The sequence below is a fragment of the Seriola lalandi genome, unplaced genomic scaffold (genome assembly GCF_002814215.2).
Source record: "Seriola lalandi dorsalis isolate HSWRI2012SDOR001 ecotype SW California unplaced genomic scaffold, Sedor1 jcf7180002054972, whole genome shotgun sequence".
Lineage (NCBI taxonomy): Eukaryota > Metazoa > Chordata > Actinopteri > Carangiformes > Carangidae > Seriola > Seriola lalandi.
Genome location: NW_019525660.1, coordinates 2,681,673 through 2,698,152, shown reverse-complemented (window position 1 = coordinate 2,698,152; position 16,480 = coordinate 2,681,673). Strand labels below are relative to the sequence as shown.

Genomic DNA, 16,480 nt, shown 5'->3' with positions numbered 1-16,480 from the left:
AGAGAAAATAACAAACCAAACCTAAATATTAATGAAACTGTAATGCCCCCCCCCCCGTCTCTGTGCAGATACCCCTCTGGACTGCGAGGTGTCAGTGTGGTCGCCCTGGGGCTTGTGCAAAAGCAAGTGTGGAGACTCAGGCGTGCAGCATCGCACACGCTACGTCCTCATGCATCCGGCAAACAATGGAGCAGCCTGCCCCCTGCTGGAGGAAGAAAGGAAGTGCTTCCCAGACAACTGCTTATGACTAGGCCAGGAAAGGAGGGAGAAAAAAGAGAGGAAGGAGAGGAGAGACAAGAAAGAGAGGAAAGCCAGGAAAGGGAGGAAGGGACGAAGACGGAGAAACAACAGTAAAAGGTCCGCAGTGTATTCCCATGAAGCATAAATATGACTAACCAGACTCCCTTCTTTCCACCCTGGCCATGGCCTCTTTCTGTGGAAATGACTAATGTACTGATTGATAGTCTAACTATGAAAATGGGAGAGTTGGACTAAAAAAAAAAAAAAAAGTCTCATCCTCAAGTCACATTGACAGATCTGACAGTACTAGAGAGGTGTAGTTTGGCAGAAATAGCTATTAGACACCAATTCAGTTTTGACAGGTTATCAAAATTGTGTGGGGATAGAACAATGCTGTTTTAGACACAGCCATTAACTAAAAACACATTTTCACATTATTATTGGGTTTGGTCTGACATTTCTGAGGATCATATTCACATTCACATTTGTTTGCCCACAGTGGATTATAACTCCCAGCAGCTTTAATCTAACGGATTTGGAAATAAATCCATATAAATGACACTTATGATCTAAAATCCCCATATCCAAGAAATACTTAACAGAAAATCCAAATACTATCAGTTCCATTAGTTGAAGTAGTACTACTCTATTGCAGCATTCAAAACCTAATGTTTACAGAGACATTGTGGTTATTTTCCTGAAGACAAAGAATATATTTATTGACAGGATTTTAACCTGTAGTGTACAGTATATCAAATCTGATAGTAATGATTTGTATTCCTTTATGTTATTGAGATATTAGTTCAATACAGAAAATAAGTTTTTGGTAAAAAAAAAAAAAAATCCTAAAAATGTACAAAAAAAATGTATGTTTTCTGTATGGTCAATAAAGTGTAAATATCTTTTAAGACAATGTCATTAATGAACTGTGTCTTCAAGAAAGAGATGGTCCTTTTGAAAAGGGAGGATATTTTCATGTTTGTTGTTGAACTTTACATGATTCCTATAATCATGATTGATTTTCAAGCAAGAAATTTCCATGATATGAACTAAAATCCTTCTTTCCTGAAGCCTCTGCTCCGTATGACCTTCAAGTCTCAACCACACATTTAGACTTACTTACATTTGGGTTCCCGAGGTAATATTACAAACACTGAGGCTGCAGGATCAAATTGAGTACAGTGAGAAATGCTTTTAACTAATGACCTGGATTTAGGCCCCAGTGTAGGCTCAAACTCACCCTGATGAAGTGTTGGTCATAAAATGGATAAAGGTGCTCACCAACTATTTAAAACAATTCACCAAATGTTGATTTAGATCACGAGACCTGAAATCTTATAGATCTCACTTCATTCTGTAACATCCAGTGCTGCACATCCCACTATGAAGCTAGAGTCCCATTTAATGGACAGAACAGACACCAGTGACATGTAATGTGAAACAAATAAAAATCACTTATGACCCCCAGCCCCCTTTCCCACCTACCAACAGAGAAACCACACTGTAGATGACAGATTGAATAGCAATAAGAACTAAACATCTGGTGCATGAAGAAGCTCCTTCCGTTTTAAATGACGAGGGAGGGGAAAATTACTGAGCAGATCCAGGTTCTGGCTTTCATTAACAGTAGTTTCATCAGCTAAGTCTGAGAGTGATGAGAGGTAAGTACATTATATGATGAAGAATATATCACATGGGGTATACATTCAAAACAGATGTTTACTGTTATATAATCCAGGTTGCTAAGAATTTGTCTTGGTATGTTCAGGATTAACAACAACTGATATAATGTACTCCAAGGAAATAAAGTTCTTAACATATGACAAAGATAATATAGAACAGTATAGAACTCTAAGATCAATACACTCACAAAGAACTTTATCAGGAACACCTGTATAGCTGCTTTTTCATGAAATTACCCAATTAGCCAATCGTGTAGCAGCAGTGTAATGTATAACATTATGCAGATACAGCTCAGGAGCTTCAGTTAATGTTCACATCAAACATCAGAATGGGGAAAAAATATGATCTCAGTTACTTCAACCGCAGTTTGATATTGGTGCCAGACAGGCTGGTTCGGGTATTTCTGAAACAGCTGACCTCCTGTTTTTTCACACACAACAGTCTCTAATGTTTTTATTCAGATTGGTGCGAAAAACAATAAAACATCCAGTGGGCAGCAGTCCTGCAGACAGACACGCCTTGTTCAGGAGAGAGGTCATAGAAGAATGGCCAGAATGGTTTTGTGCTGACAAAAAGGCTACGATAACTCAGATAACTACTCTTTATAACCACGGTAAGCAGAAAAGCAACTCAGAATGCACAACATGTCAAGCCTTGAGGTCAAAAAGCACAAAACCACTGTCAGCCAAGAACTGAAATTTGAGGCTGCAGTGGGCATAGGCTCACAAAAACTCGACAGTTGAAGACTGGAAAAACATATCATAGCCTGATAAATCTGGATTTCTGCTGATGCATGCAGAAGGTAGGGTCAGAATTAAAAAATTCAGCATGAAGTCATGAACCCAACCTGCCTTGTGGCAACAGTTAAGGCTGGTGGTGGTGGTGGTGCAATGGTGAGGGAAATAATTCCTTGGCACACTTTGAGCCCCTTAATACCAATCAATCATGGTTTGAATGCCACAGCCAGTCTGAGTATTGTTGCTGACCATGTGCAGCTCTTTATAGCCACAATGCACCATCTTCTAATGGTTACTTCCAGCATCTGCAGCTAACAAATTTGCAGAATTTATGTCTCATCTTGTGGAATCCATGCCACGAAAAACGGAGGATGTTTTGAGGGAAAAGGAAGGCCCTACCTAGTATTAGTTGTATACGTATGAAGAGAGAGTGTATGTTGTAGAAGTTTTCAAAATATCACAAAAGAAAATAGCGCATGAACTAACTGATCATAAGTAGCAGTAGAATATGGTATTGGTAATGCCAAACGGCAGCGAATTACAAATTATTAACGGTAGTTTTCATTAGAATATATGTTTGGAATAAATTAGAGCATTAGACTGAGGTTTGCAGACACTACATAAATCCTTGGTACTTTAAAAGTGAATCTGTTACTTCATGGCAGGTATAATAAACATATTGATTTAGCATTCACACTTTCTGTAAAACCACTGAAGCGTGGGAGGAGAGGGAAATCTGACTCGTTGCTTACTTTAAGGATGACAACTTTTGCAGACACTAAATATGAGAAGGGTTTATTCAGTGTGTGGGTGTGTTGGGGTTTACTTCATAAGTGATCTCATCTAAGGTAAGCATATGGCAACTATTGTATGTAATTTCTGAAGGGATCTGGACTGTTTTTTTGTACTGTAGTACCAGGCAATGGCACTGCTAACCCTTACTATTTAAAAAGGTTAAAAGGTGAACACCATATTTCAAAAAGGACTAGAAAATCTACAAGGAATGAGAAATACACCTATAGGGGTCATGAAAAGCGCATTTGTCTTATTTGTCAAGATTAAGCATCAATCATTATATGTTTTACAGAGTGCTCATCTATATTCTCATTCTAAAATACCCTAAACGGACAATCAAAGCAGACAAATTGTTGGATTTGTTACTTGTTCTCCCTGCGTTTTGTTGATAGCTAGTGGGCTCTCCCTTCAGGCATGGTTCAGCACCTGTCACTTTTGATATGGTGTGGTAATATGCCGAGCAAGCACTTGGCCCAGTGTTGGAAACAAAATTAGTAGATATTTTAGATAGAAAGCATGGCATGTCCCAGAAATTTGTTTAAGAAGAGGAGGAGTTACTGCCGTATCTGGTGCTAGTTGTCAGTCCCTGTCAATCACTAGCCTTAGATATCTTGCAATTGGCTATTGGTTAACCAGTCACAACACGACCAGAATGTCTCGTCGCACAAAGCAGCACCTGTGAATTTCTCACACTCAACCTGTCTCCCTTACAGCCCTCGACTTGTGAGATCTGCTATAGGACATGGGTGTGTGGCTATAGTCGATGAAAAATACCTCAATCTTGACTTAGAATTTGCAGATCTTAAGAAAAAGAAAAAGAAAGGCTATTGGAACTACAGGCCAAACATTTGGTCACTGGCAAGGGTATTGTAATCTAAAAGCTCATTGTTAACTGAAAATGGGTTTTCGAGGCATTGGCTTTCTGCTCCAGTGTTACCTGATGTTGGCAGCGGCGATGTATTTCGATCTCGGAGAGCAGGAGGAAAAATGCATCATTGAGGAGATTCCTGAGGACATGCTGGTGACTGGTGAGTACTGGAGAGGGAATATTCCTCCTGAGTGTTGTTTACAATCCCGACAGTAGGAATGAATCTGGAATTAGATTTTGTAAAGTGTATTGTGAATTGCCATGTGACTGTTGAATCACACAGTAATGTTATATGCACTTCCATTATATTATATCTTATTTCAGCGCAAAAGCCATTTATGACTTGACATTTATACTATACATTTCCACACTGCACATTTAGTAGTGTCTTCTTGAAAGCTGATTTGTTCTGTGCTTCAACAACAACAAATAGTCACAGAAACGTAAAGAAATGCAATATGTCCTACAATGGGAGACGAAGAGAAATGAGCGTTTGTATACTTGGGTAACATGTCAAGTAGTGTATATCAAATACTATATTATGTTAATGAATGAAATTCATAATTTCTTTCCTCTCGCAAATGTTATAAGCTTTAGTATTGCCCTTGACTACAACTATGCGAGTTTGTGCACATGTATATATATGCACTCACGTGTGAGTGTCTCTTACCTTCAGGTTATTTCTTGTTGGAGCCATGGGATTTGAAGGCGTTCACCCACTCCCCTCACTTTGGCGTCACTGTGACAGTCAGAGATCCAAACCATGAGGTATTGCACTCACAGGAGAGGTTTATCACCAAGCAAACAACATGTGCTGTCTGTTAAAGCCAAACCTAAACAAGGACAAAATGAACACTGAACAGTGCTACTGAATGCTAATACTGCACATCTCAATTTTGTTGACTCATAGCTGTAGAAATATTGGCTTAATGGTGTCTTTCCTTCTCCCTAGGTTGTGATGTCCAAACGCTATGGTAAATTTGCTAAATTCACCTTCACAGCTCACGCCTCTGGTCAGCACTACCTTTGCTTCCAAACCAACTCCACAAGGTTTGCAGTCTTTGCTGGGGAAAGGCTGGTGAGACATGTGGACACACACACAAATCATTTTAAAGAGAGAGAAAAATACAGCAAAACATACAATACTGCAATAATAATACAACATTATATCACAAGTTATTTCTGTGTATTGCATGATGGTGTCCCTTTACACCTTACTGTATCCACAGTTTAAAACACACTGATAACGTTAATTACTCCCATTATAAATCTAGAGCTAAAACAATTAGTCGATAACCGATTGGTCAATAATCAGCAACTATTTTGATAATTGATGGATCGTCTGTATAATTTTTCAAGCAAAAATGCCAATTATTCTCTAGTTCCTGCTTTTGAGTTGTGAGATTGAGCTGTTTGTCTTATGTCAGCAATTCCCAACCTGAGGGTAAGGGCCCCTCCTATGGGTCAATAAATCTGAGGGGTTCATGAGATGCATAATGGATCGATTTAAACTCATCGGGTCTGAAAAATGTATTCAAATGTGACAAAATGGCAAATTTAGAGGCCAAATATCTAACTTATTGACCTATGACATCTGTGATGAGGGGTCACAGGCAGACACTGCTTTATCTTAAGAGGTAACAAAGTCTTTGGAAACATTGTGTTATGTGACAGTAAACTAAAAATCTTAACATCCTGAAGTGCCTTGAATTTGATGGCAAAATCCTGGTTAACAGGACATTGTCACAGGCATTTTTTAAGACTGAAATCAAGAAATAACTGTCAGATTAATCCATAATGAAAAAAAACATTATCTACAGACCTAGACAAATCACCCCCCCCCCCCCCCCCCCCACTGTGCTGTACAGAAGCTACATTTGGATGTTCAGATGGGTGAGCACACAAAAGACCCCAACACTGACAAGACTAAAGACAACATGGAGACACTGGAGAACAGCCTCAGCCACCTCATAGATCAGATGATGTACATCGCCAGGCAGCAGGAGTACCAGAGGGTAAATGAGAAGTATTTTCATTGAGTGTTATCATTCACCCTGAAGTGACCTTTCAACAACAAGAAGATTTAATGTCTCTTTCCTCCATCTTTTCTATTATCTACTCTCATTCAGGAGAAAGAGGAGGTGTTTCGTCAGATCAGCGAAGACACCAACAGCAAAGTGTTGTGGTGGGCGGTGGTGCAGACCTCGATTCTGTTATCAGTTGGTTTTTGGCAGATGAAACGACTCAAAGACTTCTTCGTTGCCAAGAAGCTGGTCTGATGATGACCTATGACCCGTCACCTTTTTGCATTGCCCACACCTCTCCCAAGGCTTAGCACTATTATATTGTAACCTGCAACATGCCCAGAAATACTACAAAAATTTAAAAACTGTTACGGTTATACAGATACAGGATATAAGGGTGAAGACCCTGTGTGTAAAAAATAAAAGTGCAAGGATGTAAGAGTTGGACGATTGTGTCATAGTGTGTTTGTGTATCATAGACATGATAATAAATTCAATTCAATTCACTGGCAAATTGACAATGTTGCCAAAAGCTACTTGAATTGTGTTCCTCTCATTCTATGTTAATTTCTATTGCCTTTTAAATGGTAAGCACACAGCAATCCATTTCATTTGAGTTCAGTGTAATTTTAGGTTGAGCTAATATCAACCCACACTTGTTAAATAATGTTTTAACTTATTAAAGTAATATTATAATCATGGTTATTTGGCCCCGTTATAAGCTGTTCTACAGAGAAAAGAATACTAAAGCAATGAATTTAAAGTTTGAACAAGAATTGTTTGGTGATTACTCCTTATTTTTCAGCACATGAGCTTTAAATATAACTTACCCTCATACTTCAACATCTTGAATAGTCTTGAAGTCACAGCCATGTAGTGTCAACTACTAGCTAACAGCATACTGAAAACCCAAGCTAAGAACTGACGTCGTTACTTGCTAGGACGTCGTTACTAGCGTAACTTAAAAAATATTATTGTTGAGCTGTGACACGATTTTTGTTCATTAATTAACAGAGAACGGGTAAGCCTATAATTAAGTGCCATAGATCAAATAAAAAGACTAGTTTTGTGACCAGTTACTGGTACAGACTTAAGAACTTAGCTTCTACAGATCCGTTAATTGACGTTAACGGATGCTAAGTTAGCATTTAGCTTCACCTGCAGCGGGACATCCGGAGTCAGGTAACATGCTAAATCTATTCTACATGTAGCTGGCTATATGCCGGGTGGGCCCGGCTATACGGCTGCCTTAAACTTAAAAGAAACACAGCAAAGATTTTAAATCACTTAGTCGTGACAGTTGGAACAACCCATAGCTTAATTGGTTAAAGCTGAATTAACACGCCCAAGCAGAAACAACTTGAGTGAACTGAACTTTAAAACAAGTTTACCTATCTCACGGTGGTCTCTTCTTTTGCAGGTCTTCAGATGTCTAACTGGATCTGCTGCAACTCCTGCTTCCTTTCCCCCAGTGCTGATCGAAAATTGGCTGTGACAACCTGTGGCCATATCATCTGCAGTGTCTGTTATCAGAAAGGTAAGTCATGAAAACACCAATTCCGCACTAGAGTTGTGCCAGGCCTGCTGCTAAGGGGATGTGAAAGCGTGATTAGACGAGGACATCTGTTGGACTTCAAGTGATACTGCAGAGTTGATGACACCAGGTGTACTCCAGAGTGAAGCTTTTAACTAAACCTTTCTATGCCTAGGCCTTCTCTAAAGGCCCCTATTTAATAAACCTTCTTAAAGGAAGCCATATTTGAGACATGTACATGTTGTCACACTGGTTTTGATATTGTTCTGGGCCGCCTATATTAAAGAGGTGAGAATGAAATCTCTGATCCTGTCATGCTCTGTCCCTGAGTGCTTCTTGTCATATCCTCAAATGAAATAAGAGAGAAATTATACCATTCAACATTGGATATGGGACCTCTTGTAGTACTCATGGAGGTCCCTTGATCCCACTTTGGGAACTACTGATCATATTCATAAGCCACAGGTCTGTTCCTGATGGGTCTAATTTCAATCAGACTCTTACATTTCAAGCCACTCTGGCTGCCAGGGTTATATCAACGGTTATATGCAATTAATTTTGTGAGTCAGGCGGAAACTCCTTTTGTTCAGTTTATGTACTGGATTCAGGCTCTGCATGTCTTCTTTTCAGTGCGACCCTGCAATGATTTTGCATTGCTTTGTAATTCTGATCAAATGTACATATGTGTATATACAGTATATATATATATAAATTGCAGCTTTTCTTTCAGGCAAACAAGGCAAGTGTTTAATATGCAACGCCAAATGCCAAGTATCACCTCTCTCTGACAAAGTAAGCATCTTTCTTCTCATTTTATGGCATCATTATGGTTGTGGGGCTGTCTGTGTTGGATAACATGACACATTAAAACTTTATAGACAGACTGATATAATTTTACAATCCTACGGTCATTAAAGTCATGTGAAATGTCTTTGTTTCAGAGCAGCTCAGAGGTGAAGGCCTTGTTTTCTGACATCAACGTTCTGGCGACCAAACACTTCACGGAAGTCAGCAAAGTTTGGTCATTTTCTTGCTTCACATCATAAAATAGTCCTATTAACTGTTCTTATATCTGCATCATCCTCAAAACTACAGCGTTGTTCAGCAATGTCTGTCTCAGCCAGTTTGACACAGTTTGCTCAAAAAGCTGTTTTGTAGAGTTATATATGCATTATATGTATTTTTATATTATCTGTTAGTGCAGACTTCACATAACATTGTTTCCTACCTCCTCTCAGGTTGTAATGTTCCAGGCAAGACATCAAAAGAGACTGTTGACTCATTACCAGCAACAGGTGAGAGACATTGGATGTTTGTTGGTGTGTATGGGTGTGTCTTTGAGGGTTTGCTTTTCTTCATCTGACAGGTAATGTGCTATTTTTTGAGGAGCTATCAGCGCCATTATTGCTGTTCTAGCACATCACTAACCGTTTTATCAATTACAGAATGAGAAACTAGAGGAGGTATTAGTCAAGATGAAGCAAGAAATGCATCGGATGACAAAGTAAGTTAAACCATAAAGATTTTCATACAGATTTCTAAACAACAATTTATGAAAGGTTGGGTGACTTTTCTTATTCATTATTATTGTTTTCCCATTAAAGGAAGCTGAATGAACAGAGTGCCTACATCTCAAAGCTAGAAAACTCTCTTCAACATCAGAGGTACAGCATAGAGTAGATAGTAAAGTAGATAAAGATAGTCATATTAGACATACACATACATCTTGATGTTGTAATAATGGGATATTAAAAACATGAGTTCCTACTTTTACTATGCAAGTTAATCGACTATTCTTTGATTGTTCCTCATACCAGGCCATCCTGAAGCATATTTAGTTTTCCAAAGTGTTTGCTAACAAGCATTTGGCTGATGTTTCATTTTCATTTCCCATTCTCTAGATTATTTTTTATCTTCCTTCATTCACACTCAATTTATGCATAAAATATCAGATGCTGCACTGCATGGTCCGGATTGAAATACTTGTGAAATAAAAGAGTAAAAAAAAAAAGACAAAATGAGGATCTATGCAGGCAGTAAAACCAGTAATGAATTTGAAATAAATGCTGGCGTGTGACCTGTTGGATTTGGCTGCACTTTACCACATAAAGTTATTTACAACGAGCTGGCTGTTATGCCTCACCACTCACTAGGTGTCACTCCTGGCACATCCACTCCTGGCCTGTCACACTCAGAACTGAATGGATTTAAAGGGGCAGTGGATTTTAACTTATCATGAACTATATAGTTTTTTTAGTATCCAAGTGCAAGTTGTGGATTAAGAAAAGGGGCCCTCATCAAAAGGTGTTGAAAGATTAATTTCAACAAATGTTACAGCCTACATTGCAGTGAGGTCCTTTTATAATATTGTGTAGAATAAAACCAAAGGTAAACATACACTAAAGAAAACCCTAATCCAAATATGCGAAGATCTTATTTGCCTTGCTTTAGGGCATGTTGAAGGGAGATGGGTCCTCACCTATTCTCTCATTTTAGGAATCAAACTGTGTCTGAAGCAGCCATGATCACTGTCTGTTTTGTTGCAACTGATTAACCTTGTATGTTGCTGTTCTCACTCAGTGTCAAAGCTTCATCAGTGTCTCAGATGAGTCACAGTTCCCATACTCCACATGGACAAAAATCAGGTAAATAATCTCATAATTCAATGACACTCTTGCATTGGTGCTTGTAATGGTCTGTATGGCAGACAGACCAAACTGATATAGCATCTAATTAATCTGAAACACACAAATATGATACACAAACTGCTACTATTATACATTATATATGTTAATGTATATTTCACAGATACCCATTTATTATATGTTGCTAATATTCTCTTCACTGTACCATCATTGTTGTCATCACTGTTGTGGCCAATGATGGTAAGAATACCTAACATTAATCTTTTTGGTTTAGACATTATATATATGTTTTTTACACTATTTATACAGAGCTTTAATCAAGAGCGCTTAACCAGGTCAGAGACAAGTCCAAGTCTGACCAGATTAACTGAGTCAGGACCGAGACCAAATGTTAAATGTAAAATGTTCCTCATATTGTTGTGTTACTGTTGTTTATAGTGACTCAGTGTGATACTTTAGTTATTCATCAGTCTTTTGGGTTTAAAAAAGGTTAAAATGTGATTGTAAGAGGAAATAATATAATTTTATAAAAACATTGCATTACTTTCAATTGTGATAACTCTGACCTCTGAAGAAATAGGTGGGACTAGTGACCAAGACCGAAAAAGTCTAAGATGTTGAGACCAGACTTCCAACTGTGTCCAGACTCAAGAGCTACAGCCCTGATTTAAATTGTAAAAGATCACTTTAAGTAATAGAAATATACCACATTCTCAAAATTGTATACATCGCAATTTCATACATGTATTAATTTTACATGCTGTAAATTTTATACCATTCAGAATGGCTCTATTTTTAAGGCTGTCCAGTCAGTTGCATAACATCTGTTCCACAAAACTCTCCAAACAGGGCTGGTTTTTACAAAATGGGAAAGCTACCAGGCTTATGTAACAAGACCAGAAACTCTTACATCCAATTATGCCACTGAACAACCATCCAACTTGCCCAAGGCAGTGTTTCACCTTTGAACATTTGTACATCTACAAATGTCTTCTCATCAACAATAGCGTACAGTAGATGTTTATATGTTACTGTTTATTGTTTGCTCAGTCTTACAGATTCCATTTAACTCCCCCATGTCCCTCTCACGATACTCCTCAGTCACTAGTGTGTGAGTATTGTCCTCTCCTATCTCTTCTTATCATCAACCCTCCTTTCCTCTGTTCTGCTCTCTTCACCTTGAGTAATGCTTTGCTTTTTTAAATTCTGCCCTTATTTGCCTCTCACCTCGCCACGGGCCTCTTAAGAGAGAGAGAATGTAGGAGGTATTTCACAGTGCAAACAAGCTTTAACCTGGGTTCAGCCCCAGTGTCTTATGTTAGCTTTAGCTGCTGTATGGCTTTGCCCTGCCCTTCGGCTGTCTACACACACACACACACCTGAATAAGCGAGGCTTTGCTTGGGTTTAGTCAGGAATCCCTGTTGGGTTTCCTAGACACCGTTGACACAGGATTGATTGGCTTCCTGAATTTAATAGTGTAAATGTTGTTTTATCTTCTGAGACTTTAGATTTTTCTACTGAGCGAAAGCAGTATAGATGACGGATGGCGGATATTAACCCCGTTTGCAGTGTTACCACCATTCCTGCAGTGTGAATTACTTTTTGATAAAGAAAGGATTTCGAACTGGCAATTTATTTACTGCTAGATGTAATCTTGGAACATGGCTGAATGGATGTTTATGACAGTAAATAATACATTTATTTTATAGAGTGCTACTTAGAATACTTAGTAAATCTAATATTAATTTGATCTCCCCAAAAGTCTCACAAAAATAAGGACTTTCATTTTGAAAAGCCAAGCAAAGCCACTAAGAATGAAAAACTAAATGTTTCTACTACATAGATCTTTGGCTTATTATTAAAAAAAGATCAGGTGCCACTGCAGTTTTCTGCCAAATGAACCCGACCAGACTAATGAGCTGTGCTCTCCTGTCTGGCAGCATAGAAAACATGGACGTGGACGAAAGGAGTCTGTTCAGGAAGGTAAGTTGCATTATTTCTCCTGCAGTAAATGTCCATATTTGCTATTTGTATAATATACTGTAATATATAAGATCTGTCAAGATCATACTACGCTTTGCCATTAAATTTATCACTTTAGCAAATAGAAAATAAAAAGCCAGAACAGGCCAATAAAAAGTGATTTGTGCTGATTTCTCTCTGTGTGTCTCTGTCTTTCAGCCTAACACTGTCCCTAGACTGTCGTTAATCAGTCCTCCACAAGATGGACGAATGGGTATGTGCCTTGCTCTGCCTATCATAAAACTGTACTTTTTAGTGTTAACTATAAGATCTGCAGCCTTGTATCTGTTTTGGCAAGTTTTGTCATAACTCTGGGAAGACAATCTGCTTCTTTACATCGATACAAAGAGGATTATACCAGTAAATTCAGGGTTAGTGGTTTGACTTCCCTCCTTGCTAAATGTGTACACTAATGGCTCTTTGGGAAATCACTCATGCTATGTTACCAAGGAAATAACAACACAATTAAGTCGCGGTGTCTCTCTCCGGTAAATATATGCATCTAAAGTTGCACATTTAGGAATGAGGTGTCACATCGACACAGGCAGATTCACACTGTAATCATCTGACAAAATCATCCTGCAACTCAACCTTGTGTGGGAGTTATGGGCACCACAGTTGACCACCCACAGTGATTAAACCAATGCAGATGTTGTCAGTTGTTATGCTTAGGGTTATACATGCTGAGTTCGTCCTCTCTGATTATGTGATTTAGTCACTTAAGGGATTTGACTTCAGTTATGCTTCAGTTATGAGGAATAAATTCGGTGACAGCCCTGAAATACTGTTAGTATTGTGTAGATTCTCACTATATCTGTAAGAGTGCTTGGTTAAGTCAATATTATATGGAGGAAAACCATAATATATAACCAGCATCTGATTGATTGGACTGTTTAAATGCTTGAGCTATTTAAAGGCTCAGCAGACATTTTGATTTATTGTTACTACAAGTAAGGATGACATGTACCATTTATTATTCTACTCTCCAAAGCAGATGGTTGTGTTCATGCCATAGGTGTTTTTCCCTGTCGGGTATTGTGAGCTACTAATTACTCTGGAAGATGACTCACCCATTTATCTTGTCTTCTTGGAAGCTTTTCCGAATGAAACTTGCAGCAAGCAAGGGATGTAAAGAAGAAGAGACACATGAGCCGATAATGACCTGAAAATATGTCATGTATTTTTAAAATCATTAGAAGCCATTATTTCTGTAGGACCTGTGTTACAGATTAACCACGCATTTATCTGGTGTCATATTTAGGCACCATCGCTCACAGATCTTCCAGTCAGAGCACATTGGCCAACCATTCTGCTCGCTCTGCAACAGTCAGGTGATTCATTTAATTTGTTATAGTCGTCATGATAATGTTTATATCGGTCTATATAATGTCTCTTACATCTTTGGGTATTCCAGTAAATGGATCTATAGAGGTGTCAGAAATTACGAGAAGGTTTTGAGCACTCCATTCAAGTTCATTAATGCATTAGTTTTGCTTTTAAAGATAAGTCTGATTATTCCATATTTTTCTTATTGTGAACAAATCCCGTGAAAAGACCAAAACCAACAATGAACTGATCCTGCTAAGTGTTGTCATGTAGCTAAAGCCTGATAAATCTTATTCCTCTGTGCCATGAAGCTCAACTGTTTATTAGAGACACATCATTGAGCCGCTTAGTGACAATGATGTGTTTCTACTTTATTCAATTTTATTTTCAATTTCATCTACATGGGAAATCTAGACTTGCGCACCAAATCCATGGCTTAAAACATTCCCCCCCTGAAAAAAAACACAATTTCCTCCAGTTTGACTAAGTGGCCAGCTGTAGGTCATTACTAAGCCTTCGCTAAAGTGAAAGTATATATTTGTGACCTGTTCTGAAAGATGGCAAAAGGTGGGAGAGTTGGGAAGTGTTGCTGACGGTGTTGCTTTTGGTCTTTTCATGGTATTTGTTGACAATAACAAAAGTACTGTGTAAAATGTCACCAGGTGAAGTGTGTAGCTTTATTCTATGTAACCATTTGCGCTGTTTCAAGTAAAGGTTTTTTGAGAACAGTGATTCTTTTAAAGGGTGACAATCAAGTGATTTTGGAAAAACAGCTCAGAAAAAAAGGATGAAATCTTATGTATCGCTATCGATGATTGAATGCTGAAATACTAAATGTATTCAAATAACTTACCTTACCTCCTTGCTATTAAAGCACTCCTGCATTTTCAGTTTTAAATGATCATTGGTAAATCAGTCAGTTGAAGTAAAAGGAGTTTTCATTAGTTGATCATGTTGCTCACACATAACAAATCCTCTTGTGTTATTTTATGAAATACACCTGCACTGTGAGTGAGTTCTCCTCTCCTCTCAGCCGTTTTCAGGGAGCAGCAATGACCCCAGATATTTCATACAGCCAGAGTTCTGGATGGATTTCTCCGGTCTTCAAGCTTCCCTCCTCCTTCAGACACTCCACGTCCTCCCTGGTCTGCCCTCCTCCTTAACACACACACACACACACACACACACACACACACACACACACACACACACACACACACACACACACAGAATCTGTCATGAAGCCTCTAGAGGAAATACACCTGGCCACTGACATGTACACAGAGGTATTTGTGACTCTTGGAACCTAAAATGAGTCACCAGCCTATTTGTGTGTTGTTTTATAATGACCCTGGATTCGCAGGTGACATAAAATGTATTCAGCTTGAACCTGTGCAATGATATATACCTGTATACTGATGACTAAACTCAAATTCAGTGTTGTTGAATTGCAATTCCTCCAGTCTCCCAGTCAATTAAACTGGTAAAATAATGACATATGCCTTTGTGTTGTTGAATGAAACGGGATCTTTATGGGCTTAAATTAGGCTTTTGCCATCATACTTCAGATATCCTGATGAATTCACTCATTTCTGCGATGATGCCTGGTATGTAGTTAAAGGTCAGGTTTTTCAGTTGAGTTTGCATTGTTTAGCCATGTTGTTTTGAAAGCGAATTACTTTCAGTAATCCAGCAGAGAGACGTACAAGCCTCAACCCACAGAGCCTTACAAGCTTTTAGCCACAGGCGCAGTTTGACGTTACGCTCACTCTGCTGCACCAGCACCTGTTCAATTTACAAAGATTACAAAGATAACCTGGGATTACTTTCACGAAAAGATTTGTCCATTTACTGGATTTTACCAGGCTACTCTTCAAGGTTGCCGTGCTAATATTAAGAAAGCCTTTAGGCAGCGACACAGTTAACATCCCTCAACAATAGATTCAGAACTCCTGGCCTGCTGCAGGTAACCTCGGTAACATGACTCGTGATTTCACCCTCAAATCTTGTTACAAAACAGCTGCAAGTAAAGGCAAGGAAAACTGTAGCCATATAGAAACATGATATCACCTGAAGTCATCACAACAGGGAAAAGCTGATGCGGTGAAGCGGGTGGCGAGGGCGGCCTGATGTGTTCAGACAGGTCGATTCTCTCTTTGTCGACCTGAGTTTTTGCCTCCATTGTCCCAGTTGTCAGGGTGGTGAATGGTGTCTATTGAAGAGGGCTCAGGTGTGACTGTGTGTGTGTGTGTGTGTGTGTGTGTGTGTGTGTGTGTGTGTGTGTGTGTGTGTTTTAACGGGTATTGTACAGAGTCAGTAGGCTTGATCCTCCTCTGCGCTCCAGTGGGATTTGAAGTCGTTTCCTGTTTTTAAGGTCCACTTAGAGAGAAATGGCTCCCCAGGGCAGACTAAGCTGTCATGGTGTCACAGTCTGACAGGTAGAAGACTAAATCAGAATAATCTCTCCCTTATGCACACACACACACACACAGACACACACACTCACACACACACTAGATGATCTTGTGCTGTACCTCTCACAGTGACAGTCATAATACATGTGTTGCACTTTTCTTTCTTTTCTTTTTTTTTTTAAAGTCACAAT

General features: G+C 38.8%; 3 protein-coding genes across 3 annotated transcripts in view; all 3 read left to right on the top strand.

The window, feature by feature from the left end:
• Positions 1-518, top strand: part of spon2b (spondin 2b, extracellular matrix protein) — a 7,512-nt gene extending 6,994 nt beyond the window's left edge. The window contains exon 6 of the mRNA XM_023397959.2: positions 69-518. Coding sequence (XP_023253727.1) covers positions 69-247 — 179 coding nt within the window. The 3' untranslated portion in view covers positions 248-518. The remainder of the gene's footprint in view (positions 1-68) is intronic.
• A 3,630-nt stretch (positions 519-4,148) lies between these two features.
• On the top strand, positions 4,149-6,883 carry LOC111648300 (transmembrane emp24 domain-containing protein 11). The gene is made up of 5 exons (XM_023398148.2): positions 4,149-4,483; positions 5,000-5,091; positions 5,276-5,401; positions 6,192-6,338; positions 6,453-6,883. Exons 1-5 carry the CDS (start codon positions 4,354-4,356, stop codon positions 6,600-6,602), a joined length of 645 nt encoding a protein of 214 aa, XP_023253916.1. The 5' UTR covers positions 4,149-4,353; the 3' UTR covers positions 6,603-6,883.
• An 892-nt stretch (positions 6,884-7,775) lies between these two features.
• Positions 7,776-15,345, top strand: rnf212 (ring finger protein 212). Its single transcript, XM_023397960.2, has 12 exons — positions 7,776-7,884; positions 8,612-8,673; positions 8,823-8,897; positions 9,120-9,176; positions 9,327-9,385; positions 9,486-9,545; positions 10,462-10,526; positions 11,577-11,637; positions 12,468-12,510; positions 12,709-12,763; positions 13,811-13,880; positions 14,909-15,345. Exons 1-12 carry the CDS (start codon positions 7,776-7,778, stop codon positions 15,036-15,038), a joined length of 846 nt encoding a protein of 281 aa, XP_023253728.1. The 3' UTR covers positions 15,039-15,345.
• The last annotated feature ends 1,135 nt before the right edge of the window (positions 15,346-16,480 follow it).